The sequence below is a fragment of the Typopeltis vanoorti genome, chromosome 20, assembly GCF_054136105.1.
Source record: "Typopeltis vanoorti isolate ZY-2024b chromosome 20, IOZ_Tvanoo_1.0, whole genome shotgun sequence".
Classification (NCBI taxonomy): domain Eukaryota; kingdom Metazoa; phylum Arthropoda; class Arachnida; order Uropygi; family Thelyphonidae; genus Typopeltis; species Typopeltis vanoorti.
In genome coordinates, this window is record NC_143568.1 from 84,457,798 (window position 1) to 84,482,867 (window position 25,070).

The following is a 25,070-nucleotide window of genomic DNA, read 5'->3' on the forward strand; positions in this document are numbered from 1 at the left end:
GGTTCAGAGTTTCTAAATCCATGAAGAAAGGGGGACACCAGCTTATTAGAAGCAAGCAGCACAAAGATCGTACATTTAGTATCACAGGCAGACTAATTAGAAACACAAGGGATTTAGAAACACATTCTAGAAATGAAACATGAACTTTATCCTCTTTCTCAGTCCTTGCTTCCAAGTAAGCAGGATAAACTGGTTGATAAAATTTATTTTTGGATCCCATTTTGCAAACATCCATAGGATGTTTGCAAAATGGGATCCAAACCAACCACAGCCTGCTGACTGGAAGTGTTATGCATTTGACCAACTGAACTAACAACTAATGTAAGAGGCCTATACTAATCCATATGTCTATTCTCTCTCTCAACTCTAATCCATATGTCTATTCTCTCTGGTAACCCATTTATGTGTTCATTACTATCCAAGCAAAAAAAAAAAACAACCCTCATCTCCTTGTTCATACTGTAAAATCTTGAATAAAAGGAGTTTTTGTAATAGAATACCTTTTATGCAGATTTTACAAGTATGCTAAGTCCCACTAAAATACTTGTGTATTAATAGAAAAACTTGGTGTTAATTGAAATGGAAATAATGTTTTTTTTTTTGAATTATTGAATATTTTAATATCAAAAGTTTTGTGCAAGAACAAAGGAAAGGGAAATTACATATAAGGTAAATTGTGTCTAAGTATACCTCTAGTCAACTAAAATTCCAGACAGATTAAGTCATGACCTGAGGCCACTGCAAATGCGAAGGTCAACATTACACGGGAGTTTCCCGTCTAAATGCACCGATCGATGAGGGTGACAGGTGTAGAACATCAGAGTACCCAGGGGATTACGCCGTAAGAAAAACGAAGGCCATCGGAACCATATAAATAGGAGTTTGCTGTGTCGAGAAAGGACTTGTTTGGTTTAGTCTGTTCCTGGGAGTTCGCGTACGTTCCAGAGTGGAGTTTCTGTTCGTGGGGCAGGAAGTGATGTGAAGTTCTGATGAGAGAGTCCGGACTCATGACAGTATCAAGGTCACCGTAAGCCAAGGAGTTTAGAAGAAAGTACGATGCTCGTTAAAGGCAGCTGAGCTTCACTAGAATTGTGGGTGATGAATCGTTATCCTATTCAGAGACCTATATTCACAAAGCAAAGGTCAGAAGAACGATGCAACTAAAGCACGTCATATTAGGAGGAACCAAATGCCAAACTTCCAAGCCATAGGAATTAAATTGTCTCCTGATAACAAGAAGGAAGTCTTGAAATTTTGAAAAGAATGTTCAGGTACAGTGACGAGGTCTAACGGGAACAAGAAGAGATAATCAGCTATAGAGGACCAGACTTCATGAAAAGTAAGAGCTTTCCATTATTTAGTCAGAAAGAATCTTAGATTGTGATGGTGGTTTGAATTGATGGAATTGTTTTAAAATTAGAGTTGCAGGACATTAAGCCTTGAGCTAACAATTGAATTAATTTACTCTATGTAAGAGAAAGTCTAGCAGAATTGTATAGTGAATCTACTTATATTTATTGTTGTAGTCATTCCTTAAACCTGAAACTTTATATGTTGACGATCTGATTATATGTAAAGCTAAGGGGGGGGGACAAAAAAAATTCTAGACAAGTAGTCCTGCTAAGATTCAGATGATTGTGGGAAATGAACATATAACTTATATTGAGTTGTTAGATATAGCGTACATATTAGATTTAAGTCAAAATTAATTTGTGTCATTTGTGTATTTGTTGCTTAGTGATGAATAAATTGTTTTCCTGTCAAAATAACTAGCCTGGTCTCTAAGTCAAATGCATAAAATTGAACCTATGTATCTTGAAGTAGATATTGCCACGACTGCAGAGTAAAAAATATATGTAATTTGGTATAGAGATAAGTTGGAAAAGAAGGAGCTGTGTCATACTGGGTGTTCTATTCTTCGAAGGGAGATACTCCTCTTAGAATTTTGGTGGTGCAGCTGACTATCAAACAAATTTTCCAAAATTTAATTTAGAATAAACACCAGTAAATCAGACAAAGAGATTGGCTCCAGCCCAAGGCAATTTCTTTGTTCTTGATGTCTTGCACACGTGAGCCTTACTATTTGCGGCCACAAGATAGAGGTGACGTAACTGACGATAAGTTGGAAGTATAGTAAAAGTTAAGATAAGTTTCAAACGAGAAAATGTAAAATTTTACAAAGGCGCAGCCAAACAAGAATTAATTAATAAGAACCATAATTAATAACTATAGATTTAACAATAAAATATAGATTTTAATAATACCATACTCTTACTCAATTTTCAGAGATGACTATTTATTCTCCCGTTTCTTCCATGTTTTGAAAAACTTCTGCATGTATCATACAAAATTTTAATCTTTTATGAGTTACTAATAGATCTATCATATCCAGTCTTTTCAGCATATTACACGAAATTTGGAATTTAATAACTTCAATCACTTTTCATGATGAAATGCTGAAGACATCTCACAGACCTTTTATCATTTTAGTTTATTCACCTCTGAATCTTCTCCATCTTCTCCAATTGGGGGGGGGAGAAGTCTGACCACACCTCCTTGTGCTCCCCCCGGACCCTTGAAGCTCTTGACCAAATTTCTTAAGGTCCAATTTCAAGGTGACTAACATGGCAACGGCATCAAATTTTCCAATGAGGAGTCATAGGAAGATATCAACAACAACATCTTCTCCATTAGTTCCAAGTGACTAAACCTGACAACAGCAATCTATATGTGATCATATCAAAGCATTATTAAGAAAGATGTGATAGCTTCCTTATCTCTACTCAGCAATATGTTTCTAATTGTATTATTTTATGTGCATTCACAATATTTTTTTCCCAAGCTTCAAACTCCCTGTCCACCAACTGATAGATCCCAACTTAATCAATTTACAATGCAGTCCCAGCTGCGCAATACACTGATAGGGGGAGATGGGCAATGCTGAAGTAGCAACTGCTGCCAACCATCCTCTGCTCATCGGATATCAACAGATGCCGTATGGTCACTAAGATGCTTCGTGATACACCACACCAGTCCTCACCATGTGGTTCTGTTGTATGCTTTTCCAGAGGCTTTAACTCTTTGAAGATCAGTCATTCCAGGCACACCATCTCGTTGACAGTCTTACCCCTTCCTCTTTTCCGGGAACTTTACCTTATATTAATGTTCTGAGAGGGCCTCGGTTCCATTCTTTCATTGTGCCCACAGTATTTCAACTCTCTTCTGTCAATCTCCTTAAGGGGGCTTAAAGTTCTACTGATCCTTTCTAGCACAATTTATCTGCCTTTCAGTATATGATATCCTCAACAACATTCTATAACACCACATCTCAGTAGCAGCTATCCTTTTTCTATCAGACTTTTTTAGGTTACAAGTCTCCCATCCATAAGTTGCTGTTGGAAAAACAGCTGCATCCAAAATCCTTGACTTTGATCCCATGGTGATAGATCCATCCTTCCAGGTTTTAGACACGTCTCTGCCTGTTATTTTAGCCATTCCTAATCTTCTTCTGACATCTTTTAAACAGCAATTCTTCATATTAATAATGGATCCCAGGTACTCAAAACTTGCTGACTTCCTTAGTTCTTTCTACATTAAGATACACACTTGTTTCTCTGGAGCTTCATTGTCTGTTTTTCTTTTGAGTACCATAATCTTTGTCTTGCTAGAATTGAGTTGAAATCATGTGTTCTTACTGATCTCATTAACTTTGTCAAGAATTTGTGCTGTCATTATGAAGAACTTGTCATTATGAAGGAGTACTGTATCATCAGCATACTCAGATTACTGATCAATCTACCACCTATCCTATTCCTATCCTGAGCTTATCCAATGTTACACACACGATGTCCTCTGCATAGATACTAAACAAGTGAGGAGAAAGCAGACACCCTTGCTTAACTCCCTTTCCAACCCAAAGCCAATCCAACACATGTTCTTACCATGCTCCCTGTACCAGTTAGCTATCAGCCTGATAGTGTGTTGAGAAAGATCCATTCTTTTCATTACTTTCCACAGTTTCACATGCTGAACAGTCAAAAGCTTTAGAGTAGCATATGAAACACATTACCATACAGAGTCTACATTCTTTATTGTTTTCAATGATCTAAGGGAAAGGATATGATCTGTGGTACCTTTATCTTTCCTAAAACTTGCTTGTTCCTCAGGCATCCTTGCCTCAACTTTGGCTTCAATCCTATTTAGAATGATCTTTAATAAAATCTTGCTTGCATGAGATATTAAGCTAATAGTTCTATAGTTTTGCAATCCGTCATATCTCCCTTCTTATGTAATGGTATGAAAACCAGCTTCTTCCAGTCTCTAGGCCATGATCCTGTCTCCCATATCCTTATATGTAATCAATCTATGAAACGCTCTTATCCCTCTATCTCTTGTAGCCTTAACTAACTCTGCTGGGATTTCATCTGCATCCATGGCCTTAATGCTATTAAGTTGTTTCTTTCAACTGCTCTTTCAACCTCATGCCCGAGTGGAGGAGGTTCAATTTGGGCTTAAACTTATGCTTTAGGTCACAAACTAAATAAAACACCTTTTATAATTGTGCCTTCTCATCTGGAATTCTATCTCTTCACATTTATTAATATAAAACTTTTCCTTATCCTGCCTGATGGCTCTTCTGACTTCTCTATGTAATCTCTTATATTCTTCAGTCCCTGTGTCTCTTTGTTTTTCCAACCACCACCTTTTGATTAGATCCCACCTTGAATCTGATAACCATGGGTCTCTTGGTCATCTTATTGGGCCATACTTCTTGTCTGTATCATAACCTTGACTGGGTGTTTCTGGAAGTAGATATTGATAATAACTAACCTGTTAGCATATTCCAAAAGTCTTTCACTACAGGTGTTGCATTCATCCAGACCAAACATGCCACACTCAGGCCCAACTCTCATACTCTTTTCCACTTTTACATTAAAGTTCCCTAAGATGTGAAGTACATCTCTCTCTTTGGCAAGCAGCCAAAACAATCTAAGTTTTCATAGAATTCCTCACTCTCTTCATCAGGTCTATCAAGATTGACACATTGGTAGGATGAGCCTTAAGTCTAATACAAAGTATCCTGTCATTGATGGGATTATAACCAAGAAGGGTTCTTGCTTGAACTGTCTTCAGTATCACACCAACCATGATGATTTGGGTCACCTCCTGAATAAACAACTTCCTGCTGCTAACAAAGTCAAGAAAAGAAGATCTTCCTGCACAATTTCATCATGACATTTACTGTCTTTCCAAAGCAAATAGCTGAATATCACATTCCCATACAAATTAAAAGCAACAGTCCAAGTATAAATTTATGTGTCACACACAAAGGCTTTGTGTCTGAATTGCTGTGTTTTGTTTCACTGGCTTTGTTAACTAAATGAATAGCATTTCAACTCTCCAATCAACAGTCATGGTTCAAATTGATTGAATTACAGGCATGGATTTTGTCTTTAGGTAGGAGATATTTCATTACCTGGTACAAAGATACCACGACCATGCTTAGCGAAAGCTTGAAAAAGTTTCACATTCTGTTCCTAATGTGAAACTTTCTTCCCACAGCCCTAATGCACAATAAGCTTTTACTGGGTGAGATCCACGTAATGTACATGCATATATGCCACTGGTTACTGTATTTTCCTAGACTACTCCATTATATGCTACCTCTTTAATGCATGTTTGTCAGATACCAATACCTTATCCATATAATCAGCTTAACAGCATGAAAGGCTTTTACATAATTTGAAACAAAAGTTTCTGATGCTGATATCCTGTCAAATAACTTTGCAAAGTCCAGAAATATTGTGGTAACAGTCAATCATTCTCCTTGACAAACTCAACTAATTTTATTACAGAAAGTGAGCAAATTACTTTCCATTCACAAACTCATGCTATACCCCCCCCCCCCACCTCCACCACAGAGTATCATATATTGTTATCTAACAATTTTTGACTAACCTTAATAAACTTTCCTAATACCTTAACCACCATTCTAGAAATACTGACCAGTTTATAATTTGCTATTATCTATCTTGGATATTCCTTTAATTAATAAAACTATCTTGCACTACTTTCACTCCACTGGGATGCTGCCAGCTCTAAGATGAATATACTGCCAATTAATATGTTCTAATGATAGCATATACAGATCTTTCACTCCTTTATTAATACTGAGATTTTAAATTTTCTGAACACCTCCAGTTCATTTATCTCTCTTCTCATATCCAAAGCTCAACAAATCATGCAAACCCTACAGCTGACAAAATTTACTTGCCAGGCAGTGGGCAAGATACTTGTTGAGCACTGCTCATACTATTACAATCTCATGCATTACTATCATCTTGCCTTAGATGATACACTCTGACAAAACAATCATTCAGTAAGTGAACAATATCGCCACAGTATGGTTGCAAATTCATGCTATGAAGGTGCAAGAATGATTTAAAAGGTAAAATCATAAAATTATTTAAAAGGTAAGGATGATTTTACCATTCAATTACCTGATCTTCTTCAGATCTTGCTTATGACAAACATTATTCAAATAGCAGATAAAATTTTAACAAAGCAATGCTAATTCTGCACTGAATTAGCATTAGTTTTTGTACAACATATGTTAAGGCTTAAGTGCTAGGAGAAACTCAAGTCAGAAGTTTAATGCAGTGAAACAGCATTAAGGATTAAATATAATATTTAATTCTTCCAACATTTTGTCTCAGTTACAGAAACATCATCAGGGAGTACAATATGGAATTTGTAACACACACACAGCAACACAAAACTAAGTGAAACATATAGATGAAAAACTGCGTCACCTTTGTGTGTGTTACAAGTTTCATATAGTGGTCCCTTTATGATAACTTTGCAACTGAGATGCAATATTGGAAGAATTAAATATTTTAAATCCTCTCCAAGTGCTGTTTCCCTCCTTTAAACTTCTAACATGAGTTTTCTTAAAACTCATTTTTAAGGTAGGGATACAATTTTATAAAAATTAATGTTTGGGGAATATTATATTGGAGTTGTAAATAAAGTAGTGGCAACATGTGCACAAAATGTAAAATAGTTTATTTACCAAGTTTATACAGTTACATCCCTTCAACATCTGCCATGTTCTGCATCTGTTTCCAAATTTGTAGGAGCTGCTGAATACCACCAGCAGAGTTTTGCCTGTTGATATCAGTGATAGTGTGACCTACTGCTGAAGAACCTCTTGCACATCCACAAAACCACAAACCTCTAAGAGGTTCTTTTATTTTGGGGAACAAGTCGAAGTCACAAGGACTCATATGTGGTGAATATGGAGGATGTTCCAATACTTCCCATTGCCACCTGCCCAATATCTCCATCACCAATTGTGACACATGATATCATGCATTGTCATACAACAAACACAGTGGAGAATCCGTGTCATGACATCTTAACTTTGCTGGGTTTTGGATGGGGTGATCCTGAATGCCCATTCATTAGATTGTCTCTTAAGTATGTTGAGCTCCTTACATCATCAGCTCATCCCAACATCCCACACATCCCAACTCAACATCAGCAGAGCTGATGTTGAGTTGGGATGTGTTCCAGTATTTGCTCCACTGCACTGTTCACCATTGTTCTCTGATGAAAACGAAAACAATGGGGGCCTTGTTTAACTGGACAAGCCCAACCTGGCATGAAATTCTGTTATGTTGTACCATCATTTCACATTGTGGTTTAAGCCCAAAAAAATACAATTTTGTTACATAGGTAGTGGATACTGGATCCATCACTATATTAAAGCCAAATGTTTGTAGAAACTATGAAAGTTTCCTAAGTTGACGTGAGAGCATATGAGAATACAATCCTCGACATTCTCGAGTTGCCTTAGCTTGCACTATTTAAAAGACATGAACACTACCCAAGCATCCATATATTTGATAAAGGAAACCTTTATCAAATGCACTAATAAAAGGCAAATATATAGACACTTGGATGGCACTAATGTCTTTTAAGTAGTGCGAGCTAAGGCAACTCGGGGATGTCAAGGATTGTATTCTCATAGGCTCTCAGGTCAACTTACGAAACTTTCATAGTTTCTACAAAAATTTGCCTTTGAAATAATGATGGATCTAGTATCCACTATGCCTATATAATTTTACATTGCTGAACTGAAGTCTTTGGTGTCTTTCTTTTAGTAAATACAATTTGGTTGGCTAAATCCCAAATTGCCAGCTCATCCTCGTTTGTTTAGTATTCAGGTAGATACCTAACAGAATGCACCATGAGAAGGTGACAATAGGATATTAGGTCAGAATCCTCCACATTCCTTAAAAGGCTATGTGGAGATTTCCTCCCAGTTAGCTTTGACCTTAAGCATTCCTTTTACTATTTAACCGATTTGAACATCTAGCATCTGGTAAATATGTAAAAGGAATGTTTAAGGGTCAAAGCTAACTGGGAGGAAATTGTTGAATTTCTGATACTTGTGAGCAAACTGTATCATCTATCTTGTACCAGAATAATAATAATAAATGTTGCACATAAAACAAGAATATGAAACATAAAAATGCCAAAGATACAGGTATAAGATATACCTACTTTTGGAGGTGGTGGTGGTACTGGAAGAGAAACTAATGAAGCTGGTGCATCATTCCTACTGTACCACCAATCCAGGAACTGTAAAAAAAAAGCTCCAACAGAAAGACCAGTAGATATGCTGGTTGGAATTCTCTTCAAAACAGACAAAATAATGTATGAAGGAATCTGGTAACACCTTGAATCATACAAATAAAAAAAAAAAAGTTTGCTTTTAGTATTTTATTATAATTTTGCTTTTATTTAAAAAGTATGTTTTTACTATTTAACCTAGAGATTTGGAGTGATGGTTGAAAGGGAGTTGAAGTTCAGAGGACACTGCAAAAGTGGTCAAAAATAAGCTCATGAGATTACGTGGTTATCAATAGATTTATATTTTATGTGGCCTTAGGCTAGAAATAAGTATGAGGCCATACTTTTCCAAACAAAAGTAGCTACTACATGTATTATTAAAGCACGTGTGCAATTTACTTTATAAAAACATACAAAAAACTTATTTTGCAAAGACTCTCACTATTCTACCTCTACCATTGCTATTGGTGAAAGCAAAAACATAAGACTAAATCATTATGAAAATAAAAAAAAAAAAAGGGCAGTATAGTTCATCCACAGATTAGAGACCTTTCGACACTTCTGCACATGTCCCAAAAAGGAGAATCTATTCCGATAATAGGGTAATCAATCCGTCTTCTGGGATGAGTTTGTTTATTATTACAGGTCGGAAAATTTAGCTTTTCTTTTACGAACATTGTAGTTTTTAAAGTGTAACTATTTTGCTTGTATAACAGTTGTAAAAATGTACGTAGAGTATTAACAAAATTAAAAAAAGGTATAGCATAAAACAAAAATTTTAAGAAATTTATTTTTAAGAAAGTTTTCTATAAAATAAAAATAATTATACAGAAAAACAGAAATTTTTTTCAAATGAACTTAGATATTCTAAACCAGTGCTTCCCAAACTTCTGGATGTCAGGGACCCCTTTGCAAACATCAAAATATTTCACGTCCCCCCTCGAAAAAAAATGGTAACATACATATATTATTATAATATTTATTGTATTTATATTCAGTACAAAATATACACAGCGAATATTGCAAAAATCAAATGCAAATATTACATTTTTAGGATCTTAAATACACATTTGACATGGCACATTATCTCATATTTTTATATAAATAGATATATTGTTATTGTACATTTGCAGTACAAGCACATGAAACGTAAAATGATTAGTAATGAGGAAAGAATTAAAAACATAAAAGAAGTTTAATTACAATTTAATGTGATGGATGTGTTTCAATACTGCTACACAAAAAAGTCAATATCAGGTGAAATATTTGAAACTACAATTCTTAGATTCCTGCTTTGAAATGAAACTTATATGAATAAGCATATATTTACTAATATTCATTAAGTGCCGAAATACACGGAAAGCAAAATTTGTGAACCCACACCAATGTGTGATGTTTTTTCATTAAAATATAAAAAAGAAATAATAAATAATAAAAATTAAATAAGTTTCTTTTAAGATAAAAAAAATCTTAGTCTTAAAACATTTTAAATTTGTTTCATTATTTCACGGTCCCCCTCAACAAAAACCTACGGTCCCCAAGGGGCTGCAGCCCACAGTTTGGGAAGCACTGTTCTAAACTTACAGTTGAAGAATCAGTTGAGAGAACTGAGACACTTTAATGTCCTAAACCGATTAATTATTTATGACTTGTTGTGACTCTTTTAAAAAACTCATGCAAAAAAAAAGGTTGGAAAAAAATACCATTATCAAATTCTTTTAATCTTCAGATTAAAAGAATTTGATTCAGATTCAAGACTCAAGACAAGATTCAAGACTCACCAATTCAGAGTCATCTGAATCGGTGTCCGAATCACCATCACTTTCACTTAAACTGATCACCAAAGGTTCGCATAATTCTTCAATAATTCCATCTCTGTCCCAATACATATTTTCTAATGAGGTGACATGAGAACAATATTTTCCCCAGTTTTGAACTGTAATACTTTCAATCGCCTGTTCTGAAAGCTTAAATAAGTTTCAACATGTCAATATCCCCAGTTACATTGTGATGGCGAATGAAACTTTTCACTTCTGCCCAAACATACTCAATAGCATTAAAACAGAATCCGATTTCATGAAGTATTTTCCTTCAAGTTTCTCTTTCCCAAGGAAAATTAATTTTTTCTTTAAGCACAGGAATCAATTTCGGAACAGTTGGCACTCTTTTCTCGACCACGTAAAATTCGTGAATAGTTCTTCTTATAACATCTACATCAAAATCATTCAAAGCTACGGTTTCGATGGTTTTCTTTCTCTGGCGCTTTTTTTTTTTTTTTTAGGAGATTTAAATTTTGGCTTACCTTCACCCTTTTGATTCCCTACGAATTCTGTTAACAGTCGACCCCGATATGCCCACAATTGCACTTGCATGTTTTATGACTTGAGAAAGGGTAACAAGGAGACTGCCTTTTAACGATTCTTTTTTGCAGCATGTCAGCACATTATTTAATATTCTATTGCAAGAGTTACTGAAACATTTAACAACAGAACTTGTTGACTGTACTGGATCCATCATACAAATTAATAATAAAAAAATAATGCAAAAAAGCGACAACAAAAATCAAGCTACTACTAGTACAGCGACAGACAAGAAAGCACGTGATTTCGCATGTTGGCAACTAATTCTTACATCCTTCATTTCTTTCTCCCCTTCGGCATGAATCGACTATTCTTGGCAAAATGCCAAGCAGAGATCTACAAATGGTGGGCGTACTATACATAAAACAGTAGATGGCAATACATTAGTGTGACTGGGTGTATAGTTACTTATAAAACTACTGTTTGGCACCAGTAGGTGGTGACATAATGAATTTGTTGATTAGCCAGTTCTTGATACTAAGTGCATTTCGTGCTGATATGGAAGGAAGAAAAAAGCATTCAAATTTGTAATAAAAATAAAGGAAAAGTATATTTGCATGCAAGAGAAAATAACGTAACACTGCTGTGTAAAATTATATATTACACAGCCACCCATGTTCTGATGTACAAAATTTATAGTATGAAAATTATGAAAAATAATAATAAATAATGAAAAAAATATATGAAGTGAAAAAATTATGACTTAAAAGTTATAAGGCCTTTATCCTAATGCTCTAGGCTCCTCTGCCTAGAGGTAAATATGACATTGCTGGTTATTGAAGAACATGCTTACAAGCAGAGATAAGGAGCTTATTATCTCTATAAGGATCTGATGAAATAAAATTTGGTCATGAAGTTTATAATGCTATTTATGAAAATACACTGAATGTCTGTGGGTTACAAATTTAATTGCCAGGTGGAAAAGATTGGATATGACAAATATAAGTCACTAAAGGAATTTTCTAGGATGAACAAAATAAAGGACAGAAATCATCCCTGGAAATTGTGTAAGAATATAGCTAGCAAGGATGTGAGGACGAGACTTTTCTCTTAGAGAGTAGTGAGTGAGTGGAATGAGTTGCCACAGTCAGTTGCGAGTGCTGTATTAGTGAAAGTTTAAGGAGAATTATTTAATGTGTGAATAATGTTTAATATGGGCTTCCTGCAATGAGTCCAAAGATTCATCACAGGAGGCTATTATTACATGTACATGTTGGAAGTTTTCCCACTTGATTATGACAGAGGTATGACAGAGAGGAGTTTAGGAGGAGGGCCATAATTGCAAATGACATTATGCGTAGGTTATGCAGACGGTGTGGTGTGGAATTCGTGGATGTGTGGAATGAGTTTGAAGGGCGAAAGGACTTATGGATGTGCAAAACCAGGGAAACTAGAACCACCAAGGAGGGGGGGGGGAATGGATATGCAGACATCAGTGAGACAGATGAGTGTAAGAATGTATATAATGTACCCGAGCCAGCACTAAGGACAAAAAATGGGAATGGGTCATTTAGAATAACGTATCAATATAGGGGTGGGACTAAGGGATCACTGCATTTCATGTATACTAATGCCAGGAGTATTAGGAACAAGAAGGAAGAATTTTTGGCCTTGATTGGCTCTTCCTGGCCACAGGTTATTGGCATTAGTGAGACGGAAGAAGATATAGTTAGTGGGATAGAATGTGTAGGTTATAGTGTGTTTAGGAAGGGAAGAGGGAATAAAATGGGGGGAGGGGTATTATTGACGATAGCTGATGAACTGCAGCCAAGGAGAATTGAAGTTGTATCGCAGGATAGTGAAAGGAGCTCATTTGAGGCGATTTAGTGTGAGATTGAGACTGGCAGAATAAAATATACAGTTGGGTGCTGCTATAGACCAGGTGATGGAATAGATGGTGGTGATAGTATGCATAGGGAAATTGATGAAATGAGTGGAAGGAGGGTAATTATTATGGGGGATTTCAACTATGGTAACATTGATTGGAAGGAGGAGAGGACACATGTGAGGAAGGAAAAGGATTTTATTCAATTATTAAGGGATAACTATCTGAAACAGCATGTAATTGAAAATACTAGGGGTGCGAGAGTGCTTGACCTGGTAATAGCATCTGAGAATTTGACTGTAATGAATATGACCATGTTGCCACCTATTGGTGAGAGTGATCATAAGGTCTTGTATACCTAGGATCCACCTTGACCTGGAAGGTGGCTAAAGGTGTGGAATTTTCGATTAAGACAGGGTATATGTGGAATTACCGTGCTGGCAAGTATGACAAGCTTAGGAGATTGCTTGGATCAGTGCCATGGCATGTACAACTGCAAGGGCTGGACGTCGATAGAGCATGGGAAGTGGTCAAGGAGCATTTACAGGAGGTAATGGCTGATTGTATACCTAGGATCTGAATAGTAAAACAAGTAGGGGTTAAATGGACACCATTAAGCTTGAGCTGCAAAAAAAGAAACAACTGTGGCGGGAATTTGAAGAAAGGTGTGACCTGCAGGCACACGAATGGTATAAAGTGCAGGCCAGAAAGGTAACGAGTGTGGTAAAAAAAGCAAAAGCAGATTATGAAAGGAAACTAGCTTTGCAAGCAAAAGAGAATCCAAAACAGTTCTTTCAATATGCTGCAAGCAAGAAAAAAACTGTACACGGTAAAATGATTTTAAGGAATGACGATGGTAAGGAGGTCACTGAATCAGTCGATATAGTGGAGTTACTGAGTGCGCACTTTGCAAAAGCATATCATCCAGGTGGTGACATTGAAAAAATGAAGGAACCATTAGTTTATACGGGAATAGTGATGAATGAAGTGGAGGTGACTAGTCTATTACAGAACCTTAATGTGAACACATCTGTGGGATTGGATGGTATACCGGCACGGGTCTTGCGTGAAGCGGCTAAAGAATTATCAGTGCCCTTGACCATGTTGTTTAATCTGAGTCTCAGGTCTGGCTTAGTCCCGAAGGTGTGGAAAGAGGGGAAAATAGTTTCACTGCATAAAGGAGGATCCAAGACTACGGTTGCAAATTACCGACCGATCAGCATATCAGGAGTCGTCGTCAAGGTCTTAGAGAAAGTAGTCAAGGGAAAAATACAGGAATGGATTGATGAAAACGAGATACTGTACAGGATACCACATGGAATACTAATCCGTAAACTATGAGGATCCAAGACTACGGTTGCAAATTACCGACCGATCAGCATATCAGGAGTCGTCGTCAAGGTCTTAGAGAAAGTAGTCAAGGGAAAAATACAGGAATGGATTGATGAAAATTCAGTAACTTGCTCAAGTTTTATAACAAGGTGACGGCTGAACTGGATAAGGGAAATGGGTTTACAGTGATACTGCTGGACCTGGCAAAGGCGTTTGACAGGATACCACATGGAATACTAACCCGTAAACTATGAGGATCCAAGCCTACGGTTGCAAATTACCGACCGATCAGCATATCAGGAGTCGTCGTCAAGGTCTTAGAGAAAGTAGTCAAGGGAAAAATACAGGAATGGATTGATGAAAACAAGATACTGTACAAGGGACAGCATGGCTTTGTGAAGGGTAGATGATGCTTCAGTAACTTGCTCAAGTTTTATAACAAGGTGACGGCTGAACTGGATAAGGGAAATGGGTTTACAGTGATACTGCTGGACCTGGCAAAGGCGTTTGACAGGATACCACATGGAATACTAATCCGTAAACTACAACATATGGGAATGGATATAGGGTTGGTGAGGTGGATAGGTGGTTGGTTGATGGAGAGATATCAAAGAGTAGTTTATTCAGGAGTAGAGTCCAAAAGACGGCCTGTGACTAGTGGTGTGCCGCAGGGTTCTGTTCTTGGACCACTGCTGTTTAATCTGTTCATTAACGATATAGGGAAGGATCTAAGTGGAACAATTCATTTGTTCGCTGATGATGCAAAGTTGGGTAGGGCAATAGTGAATGCAGAAGATGTCAAAGTCTTGCAGGATGACTTAGATAGATTGGAGTTCTGGGCTAAGCAGAATGGATGTCAATTTAATGTGACAAAATGTAAGGTTATGCATTTTGGGGTGAAAAGATTAGCAGCAGTATACCACATTGGTGGAACTGCACTCCAAGAGATTGATGAGGCCAGGGACTTGGGAGTGTTGGTGGATAGGGAGATGAAGTTTAGGGGGCATACTGCAAAAGTAGCTAAATCAGCTCATTAACTCACTTGGTTGTTGAAAAATACCTTGACGAGCAGAGACAAGCAAGTTATTGTACCTCTGTACCGAGCCTTGATAAGACCTCATCTCGACTACTGTGCCCAGATTTGGTCACCTCGGTTCCTTCTTGATGGGGGGGAGGTGGAGAGGATCCAGAGGCGAGTGACTAAGATGATAACAGGTCTATGGAATGAACCATATGAGAACAGGTTGAAGATTTGTGGGTTGCAGAAACTAGTTGATAGGCGGAGGAGGGGAGATATGATTGAGACATTCAAATTGTTAAAGGGATTCTATAGGATTAATTCAGAGGATATTTTTGAGATCAGGACTGGTGGTGGGAGAACTAGGGGACACTTATGGAAGCTGGGCAAGAGTGTGGTTAGCAGGGGTGTTAGAGCTGGGTTCTTTACTTTTAGAGTGGTAAATGAGTGGAATAAGCTGCCAGAGTCTGTTGTGGGTGCTATGACGGTGAACGAGTTCAAGACAAGGTATGATAGATACTGTGAGAATGTAATCGCATAGTTGTGTGGACATGATGTTTAGGGCCTCCCTCGATGAGTCTAAGGACTCCTGGAGTCGCCCGAAATAATAATAATAATAATAATTATACTATAAATTAAAGATACCCAGAAATTATTATCACCCAAGACCCCATGGAGTCGAAGACTCATCTAGGAGGTCCTATTATCATGCACACAGCTCATCATACCATGCTTTAAACACACTCAAATTCTCTGCAGACACCACTCTCAGGCAAGCCATTCCAATCATTCACAACTCTGCATGCAAAAAACCTGCTTCTCACTCCTCTGCTCACACCCTCTTTATACAGTTTCCAGGGATGACCTCTGGTTCTCCCCTGATTTCTCACTGTTTTCTGTAGAACCTCTCCAACACTTATCCTATAATAACCCCTTACTAACTTGTAGGTCTCTATCATATCTCCCCCCTCTTCCTCCTATCCACCAGACTCTGTAAATTGCATCTTCTCAATCTTTCCTCATATTCGACATTCCCGAGGTCAGAAACTACTTTAGTTAGTCGCCTCTTAACCCTTTCCCACATCTCTTCGTCCTTCTAAAAACCAGGTGACCGATTAGCACAGTAGTCCATGTGTGGCCTAATCAAAGCCTTATACAATGGAACAAGAACCTCCTTATTTCAGATCCTTATCCCCATGATCTATTTCCTCCACCTTCGACAGTATATCCTCACCAAGCATAAATTATATTCTTGGTATCTTTAATTTATATTACATTTACATGTCTATGTAATAATATTAATAATGGAAAAGCAAGTTTATAACATTACAAAAAATTGGGTCAGGTACAGAGAAAGCAATAATGCTAACTGCAGTTTAGAAACAGCTAATCTGTCAATTTTTTATTTTATTTTATTTGTGGCATTGTTACTGGTATGGTACTGCTCAAATTTCTGAGAAAATTTACATTCTCTACAATAAAAATGATAGTATTGACAAAATAACTGCTTCTAAATTGTAACTAGTCTCTACTATTAGTTCATATATTTAAAAAAAAATTTTTTTTTTTTACATATCACTTATTTTTTTTTCAGTGAAGATTGTGAAACTATTAACGAATAACTTGTCGAAATCAGCTGAATCATGCAACTTATAGGAATATTTATGAAAGAATAAACTCTCAACTCTGACCCAATTTATTCTGAATAGATCAACTAAAATCAACATAAGAAACTACATTTCAAACTGGATAAATAATGCACCAAATATAGTTATTTGCAAAGGAAACCACTGCTCTGATTAACTGAAAATTTCAGAAGGGGAAGCATAAAAGAATACGAAACATCTACAAGGCAAATTTGGTTCATCAAAGCTGCCCGGAGAGTGTGGGTAGAGAGAGAGATGTGAGGAAATCCCAAATTAGAAAATTCATTAACTTCTGAATTTTCTAATTGAACATGATTCCACTGTCTCTTAAATAGTATAGCAAATTTTGGATTTTAATGATTTAAGGCCATCTTAGTAAATGGCCCTAAATCACTAAAATCCAAAAGAAGAACCTATTTTCTGTAAAAAAAGTATAAGGAAAAGATAGTCGATTCATTTTGGGATGGATATGGTTTTTACGAAGGAAGAGTATTATGGGATGTCTGTTGATTTTTCAGATATGCCACATTATATTGATATTTATCTTATTTTTGAAATTGCATTAAATCAGATAAAATGGAAAGGAAAATCGAGATCATATAATTTCAAAGTATTATTTTTAATTCTTCACTTAGAATAGCATAGCATCATTAATGCTATTCAATACCAATAATTTTCTAAAAAAACATTTAGAAGAACAAAAAAACATTTTTTGTAATAATTAAATGAAAGAAATTCATTTGATATTTCTATAAAATTAAATAATAAAGGTCATAAACCTAACAGGAATTAGGCTATGTGTGCATATGGAAAAAAAACAGATGAATCATACAGCTATACTAATGAAATCCTTTTTCATGTACTTTGAAAAATTTTGAAACTGCATTACTGTACTCATTAAAGAAATTCTGTTACTTAAATTTGTATTATGAAATTACTGTTCTGTAATGGGGATGGAGATTTTGCATGGAATTAATTTCAAGAATTCCACTTCATACATCTTAGCATGTATTAAAAACCTGTCATATGCTTCTTCTTGGTGTATAACAAAATAATGTAAATTCTCTTATTTCAGATTTCTGCAAGTCATATATCCTATTCATAGAAGGAGAATTTTATAGTTTTAATTGTCAGCATGTTTGCTTCTGAATGCTTGCACATACCATCAGGAAATAGCTTATCAAATTGCAAACAGCTCTATTATGTTTGCTAAATTCATATGGAAATTCACGAGTTTGTTTTTTTTGTAAATAAAGGAGTAAGTAACAGATATATAGAGCTTTTTACAACAGCAAAAAGAGCTAGTTCATTCAGCAAATGACTGAAATTTGCAGATATAAAATCAAATGAATTCTCATTGTTTTTCAGGAGAAAACTCTGCACTTCTTTGAAATAGATTTATTTATGTACTCCTCTTGCACATTGAAAAATTTCAATCTACTTTCTTCTCAAAAGAAAAGTTATGATGCATTAATATAATTTTGGATTCCTTGTCCATTCTTTTACAGGATACTTGTCTAAAATGATAGTTTGTAGTAAGCATTGTATGGTCTGTTGAAGCAGGACAAGTTTTCCTGAAAAATTAATTTGCACAGTTTCTTCTGTTAAAAGAAAGAAAAAGGAAATTGGGGGGGGGGGGGGGGGGGATTGCACTCATGGTTCTTTCTGATTTCACTTATATATATCTTGGCAATAAACTCAGTCTTCATTTTTTTTTTTCCTTATCCAACTCTCATATCTTCTCTCACCACTTTTATCTCCTTTCAAATCATCTGTTCTGTTCTACTAGATATGATCATGATTTTTTTTTTTAATCTGGAATGATTTTGTTTTTTTCTTATAATGACAAATAAACAGAAAGTTAAATTGTATGAGGTTGGTCTGAAAAGTTCTTGGCCTCAACCATAGATGGCAACACTATCAGCAAGATTTTTTTTTCTAAGTTGGTACATCTGTCATAAGCATCCATGTAAAATTGCAACTCATTCTATCAAGTAGTTTCTTTTATACAGCTGTCTGAAGCAAAAGTGTTGTGCAGTTATAAATTTCTTTGTAAAAGATGGTTTAACGCCAAAAGAAATTCATTCGAAGTTAATAAAAGTTTATGGGCACTCTTCCCCTTCATTTTTGACAATTAAGAAATGGGCTGACGAATTTAAACATGGCTGTACCAGCATTGAAAATGATCCACATGAAGGATGTCCAAAAAGTGTAACAACCAGAAATCGCTGATTAAGTGCACGATATGGTACTGGATGACCGGCAAGTCAAAGTGCATGAACTTGCTGAGACTACAGGCATTTCAAAAGAACGTGTAAAATATATATTTTGCATGAAGAATTGTAGGATATGAAAAATCTTTGCAGAAGATGGGTACCATGCTTGCTCACAGCAGATCAAAAACACGCTCGCATGAAAATCTATGAACAGTGCATGGAGCGTTTTAACAAGAATAAAACTGATTTCATACATTGATTTATGACTATGGATGAGACTTGGATTCACCATTACACACTAGAATCCAAACAGCAGTCAAAACAGTTGACAGAAGCTGGTTGTTCAGCACTAAAGAAGATAGAGTCGGTTCTATCAGCAGGAAAGGTCATGGCATAGGTGTTTTGGGATGCTAAAGGCATTTTGTTTATTAATTATCTTGAAAAGGGTGAAATAACAACTGGGGAATATTATCTTTTACTCAGACTAGATGAAAAAAATTTATGAGAAAAGACCTGGTTTGCAGAAGGGAAAAAAAAAATCTTTCATCAGGACAATGCACCTGCCAACAAAGGTGTTTCGGCAATGGGAAAATTAAGGGATATACACTCCATTCCCCAGGCTCCCTCTGACTTCTATCTCTTCCCAAAACTAAAACTTTCCTCCTCGAATCAAGAGGTGATTGCAGTTGTAGAGGGATATTTTGCAGATCTTACTGAGAACCAGTACAGGGATGGGATAATGGCACTGGAGCATCACTGGAATAAATGTATTAGTCTTAAGGACGATTATGTTGAAAAATAAAAATAATTTTGAAAAAAATAAATTCGTTTTTTAATCGTCAGGCAGAGAAATTTTCAGACCACCCTCCTATGTCTTTGTTTGCAATATTGCCATAGGAATATACTGGGAATGATCTTTTGTTTTCACTACTTTCATCTCCTTTTCTATGAAAAACATTATGCATTTCTGTTTCCAGATAGAAGTTTCTTTTACATACTGTTATGCCTGAATCTGATCAGCCATTTTCCTCCTATATAACTAAGTCTGTATTTCGATTCTTGTAATTTTTCCTCAGAATTACAGAATGTCTACTATCCTCATCCATGTCATATTCTTTATACTCCATATACCTGCCTCCAAACCATCTCTAGTAGTTTTTAATACCCTGAAATCCAGATATCAAATTGCTGCACCTCCTGAATATCATACAGTGTTCTGTTGTGAATGGTTACTCTCTATATGTTCATCTATTAGTAGACTGATTAACAGAAGCCTGAGTTGCTGGTTCGATGACTGAAGTGTAATAATCCTCATGTTAGAAGAATTAACAGTGTTCTGTAGCTGAAACTGTGGCATCATAAGAAATAGTAAATCATGCTGATTTTAAAATTTTAGAAATTTTAAAATCAGCATTAAAATTTAGAAATTTTAGAAAGTGCTGTTAAATAAATTATTAAACCATTCCAGTACATTAACTTGTAAGCAATAATAACATATGAACACACAGACACAAGAAAGTATATTACTAAGGTATTAGTAATAAATTTTCATATAACTAGATGTCTCCAGAAGTTGAAGACTGCATAGCTTACTTAGTCACTTAGACATATTCTAAGGCAGAGTAATTAGATGAGATAAGAATAGAGGCAGGTGACCTATTCATTTGTACAGCAAGTGTGATAATGTCAAAGTAGCATTTCCACACATCTAGTTAGATGTCAGGTGCTACCCAAAAGTTCGGGGAATGTGACCATAAAAAAAAAAATAATAAAATAAAATTACCCAACTGCTAGTTGCAACCATCTCTTCAAAGCAATCCCTTGGGCATGTATACAGCAATTCCCGTGGTGGTTTTTTCCATTATTTCATGCATCTCTGGATTATCCTCAAGTGTGACTGTGTTGTGCACCTCCTACAATTCTGCCTGGATTGCCTTAGTTATGTCAAAATGATGCCTATCAGCAAGAATTTCATCTTGGGGAACAGAAACAAGTTGGGGTGGGAGAATAACTGTCGTGTTTTTGGAAGCTATGAATTGTCAAATAATGAATCATTGTGGAGAACCCTGTTGTTCCACTTGTCTGGATATTTGCAGTGAATGCTCTCCCTTAGTCATTTCAAAACCTCATGGTAAAACTTGCCATTGACAGTTTGACCTGGGGAGGGAGGGAATTCCTTGTGGATAATGACTTGTCTGAACATTCATTGGATAGCTGTGAAATCTCGTGAGAAGAATGAAACTAAATTTATTGAGCTGTTGCAAGACAAGTTCCTCAAGCAGCATGTGACATAAGGAATTAAAGATCAAAGAGTGTTAGATCTGATTATAGTGTCAGAGGTAGTTTCAGTTAAAGATGTAACTATTCTTCTTCCAGTTTATGACAGTGATCTAAATGTTCTATTCAGAAAGGTTACATGATAAACTACAAAGCAGAAAATTATGATCACCTGAGGAGTATGCTGGGTTCTGCACATGGTATCATCAGATGTCAGATGGGAAGGATCGACAGCTTGTGGGGAAATAAAAAATGATGTGATATTACGATGTGTCCCTATAGTTCGAAGAATAAATAGAGTAGAAGTGAAATAAATGTGTAATCTAATTATGCAAGAGATTTGTAAGAAAATGATTAAGTAGAAAGAATACCATGTGCATAAGTATGATGTCACAGTTATGAAAATTATAAGCAACAGGCCAGAAGTCAATTGTACAGAATGCCAAGTCTGAGTATGAAAAGAAACTGGCTTTGCAAGCTAAAGACAACCCAAAAGAATTCTATTGTAATGCAGCAAGTAAAAGAAAGAATGAATATGAAAGAATAACTCTGCTACATGCAGGTGACTGATACAGAAGAGATTGTTCAACTAATAAGTGTCCATTTTTCTAAAAGCTATCAACTTGGTGTATGCAATGTTAAGCTCACTGCTACATTTTCAATGTATATAGAACCTCAAGTATTATGAGGTCAAGGTACTACAGAAGTTGCATAAACTGAATAAGAATTATGCAGTAGGGATTGATGGGATATCAGCGTGTATGCTAAAAGAGTGTTCAATGAAGTGGCTATTTCTTTGACAAAACTATATAATTTGAGTTGCAGAACAGGGAAGATTCCACAGGAGTGGAAAGAATGTATGGTAATTCCATTGCACAAGGGGAGGGGGTGTACAAATACTGATGTGTCCAACTATCAACCAATCACTATCTCTGGAATGGTGGTGAAGATTTTGGAAAAGTTGGTTAGGACTTGCATACAGAAATGGGTTGACAAAGAAATTATACTTTACAATGAACAGGATGGGTTCACTAAGAAAATATCATGTTGAGCAACTTGCTCACATTCTATAATAATGTTACTGTTGAGTAAGACAAGGGGAATGAATATGTCATGATACTTTTGGATTTTGCTAAGGGATTGGATAAGAGGATGACTGACTGGTAGATATCAAAAATTGGTATATTGGGGATGTGAATCTGAAGCGTTGTTGTCTTGGCTTGCACATCCCCTGAGACACTTCGCAAGTGCGGCAGCCTCCTAGGTGCAATTCCTGGACACCTTCAGGTGACTGACTGGCCTGCTACGCTATTCCTCCCTTCCAGGGTTAGCAGCCCTAGTAGGGTTAAGTTTCCTCGCTTGCAATAACTTATCAGATGAAGGCTCCGACTCTTATAGGCCAGAGCCAGGAAACTCGTTGAGTGTGAATCCAGATGTCTGTTTCTTGTTTGGAGGTGATCCTGCCACCCATCCCAGCAGCGTCCTCAGGAAGAAAGTTAAAAGAAAGCTCTGCAAGGACTCAATCAACCCATTTATTCAAGTTCTCATCATGCTTGTTCGGGCAGACAAGGAGTTTCCAATCTCAGACACTTCATATGTGAGGTCTGCGATCATGCATTCTCCACCACAGTTGGCCTTGGTGTGTATCGCACCTCGAAACATCCAGCCAAAGCCAACACCACAATAAGAACAGAGCGCGTCAAAGCACGTTGAACTGCAGAAGAAGAAAAGATCTTCGCCGCTCATGAGATAGAGTTGACGGCTCAAGGGATAAAGAAAATCAATGAGGCTTTATTTAAGGTGTTCCCATTAAGATTCTTGGATGCCATCAAGTGTCATAGATGGAAAGCCAGTTACAAAGCCTTAGTTCAAGAAGGGCTAGATTTTTCTCTCATAGAGTGGTGCGCGATTAGAATGGACTACCATTGGATGTGGTGTGTGCAAATAGTTAATGAATTCAAGAACAAGTATGACTATTGGTGCGAATAGTATGGCCTCCCTTGATGAGTTCCAGACTCCCTGGGGGGGGGGGGCTCTCTTAATAATAATAATAAAAAATTAAATGCTGTTCTTCCTTGAAGTTTTCAAACATGTGTTTGAATGAAATATTAAAAATATTCTTGTTCAATGCTAAAAACTGATAAATTATATAAACATATGAAGCAAAAATAAAAATAAAAAGTGGAAAAAAAAAAAAAACAGAACTGAATTGGACATATACTGAGAATATACAGAGAAGAGAGATTGCAATGATAGGTTGGACCTTGGATCCCAGAAAAAAAAAATGAGAAGGCATAAACTAAATTTGTAAAGAATGACAGAAAAGAAAAAAGGATGACTGGTTGAGACCTGGATTGCACTTAGTTGCAAAAGACAGGGTTAACTGGGGAAGAAGACTGATTCCAGTCATATGCCATAGGGCATGAAGAGAAAAGATAGATAGATAGATAGATCACACTCACTCAATTCAGCTAACACACTAGCAAAAGATATGGCTAAATCGCCTTAGCAGCAACTCAAGGTTACATCCTGCTAATAGCACTAGCATTACCACTTAATACTATCTTCTTACAGAAAAAATAAATATAAAATCCTGGCTATAATGAAGTTGCATATTTACAAGTAGAATATTCAAAACTGGGGTTGCTTGGGATCTGGGGTTCTCAATTTCTAAGGTTTGGGGTGATGATATACAATTCATCTGTTGACTGAAAGTTTCATGCTACCCTTCCCTGAATCATGAAAGGAAACACCAACAGTAAGAGCAAGAAATTGACCCTTCACTTATCCATGAGGCTACAAATCAAATATGTAAGATTTCTAATTAAATTTTGCTGTTAAAAATAATACTGACTGAAGAAATTTACCTGAACATTCTCAAGTGGAAAATATTCAACATATTTGTTGCACTTTTAAGTTTTAACTTAAAGGATTTTTTTATTTTCATGTATTTAGTACTGAACTCTGAAAGAGAGCCTTGAATTACGTGGATGCTTGGAGGATATTTGAGGATAGAAAGGAATTGTATGCAAGAGATAGCTTGCATCTCAATGAGGAATAATGTAGGCATCTGGAGAGAATGTTGTTTTCTGAATGTCAGTACCAATGCAGAGAAACTAGAATTATCAGGGTGGATGGCAGCAGGGGTCACCTCTTGGGGGGAATAGTCACTTGGGAGAAGGAAGACTACATTGTACAATAGAGAATCCAGTGGAGTCTGGAGGAAATAATGATAGGTATAGAAACATTGACAATGCATTTGTTATTCTTTATACTAATGCCAAGAGTATCTAGAATAAAGGAAATTAGTTGGTGGTGCTGATAGCCTCAGCCTGTCCAAAGATTATGAAGATCACTGAGACATGTTGACAGAAGATGACATACTGACAGGAATAGAAGTAGCAGGGTATAGCATTTTTTGGCAGGATAGAAAGTGCAAATGTGAAGGTGGAGTACTGCTTATGATAAGTGATGAGTTGTGTCCTCACAAAGTGGCGGATTTGGAAGGCAATGGCACTAATGGTTTTGATGAAGGTAGACAGGATATTTAGTGGTGTCTTGCTATAAGCCCGGGAACATATATAGGGTAAAAAGCAGATGTTTAGGCAGTTGAGCATGGAATGAAAAAAAAAAAAAAAAATTATTGTCATGGTACAGCAGTATAAACTGGGAGGAGGAAACTGCATGTAGTAACATGGGAATGGAATTTCTGGAATTCTTGAGACAAATGCTTCAGGCAGTAGAAGGAACACAAGGTTC

General features: G+C 36.3%; 1 protein-coding gene across 2 annotated transcripts in view; it reads right to left on the reverse strand.

Moving 5' to 3' along the window:
* Positions 1–25,070, reverse strand: part of Pex12 (peroxisomal biogenesis factor 12) — a 103,200-nt gene that overhangs the window by 12,846 nt on the left and 65,284 nt on the right. For both annotated transcript variants that reach the window (XM_090410471.1, XM_090410469.1), the window contains exon 5: positions 8,569–8,743. In XM_090410471.1, coding sequence (XP_090266597.1) covers positions 8,569–8,743 — 175 coding nt within the window. The remainder of the gene's footprint in view (positions 1–8,568; positions 8,744–25,070) is intronic.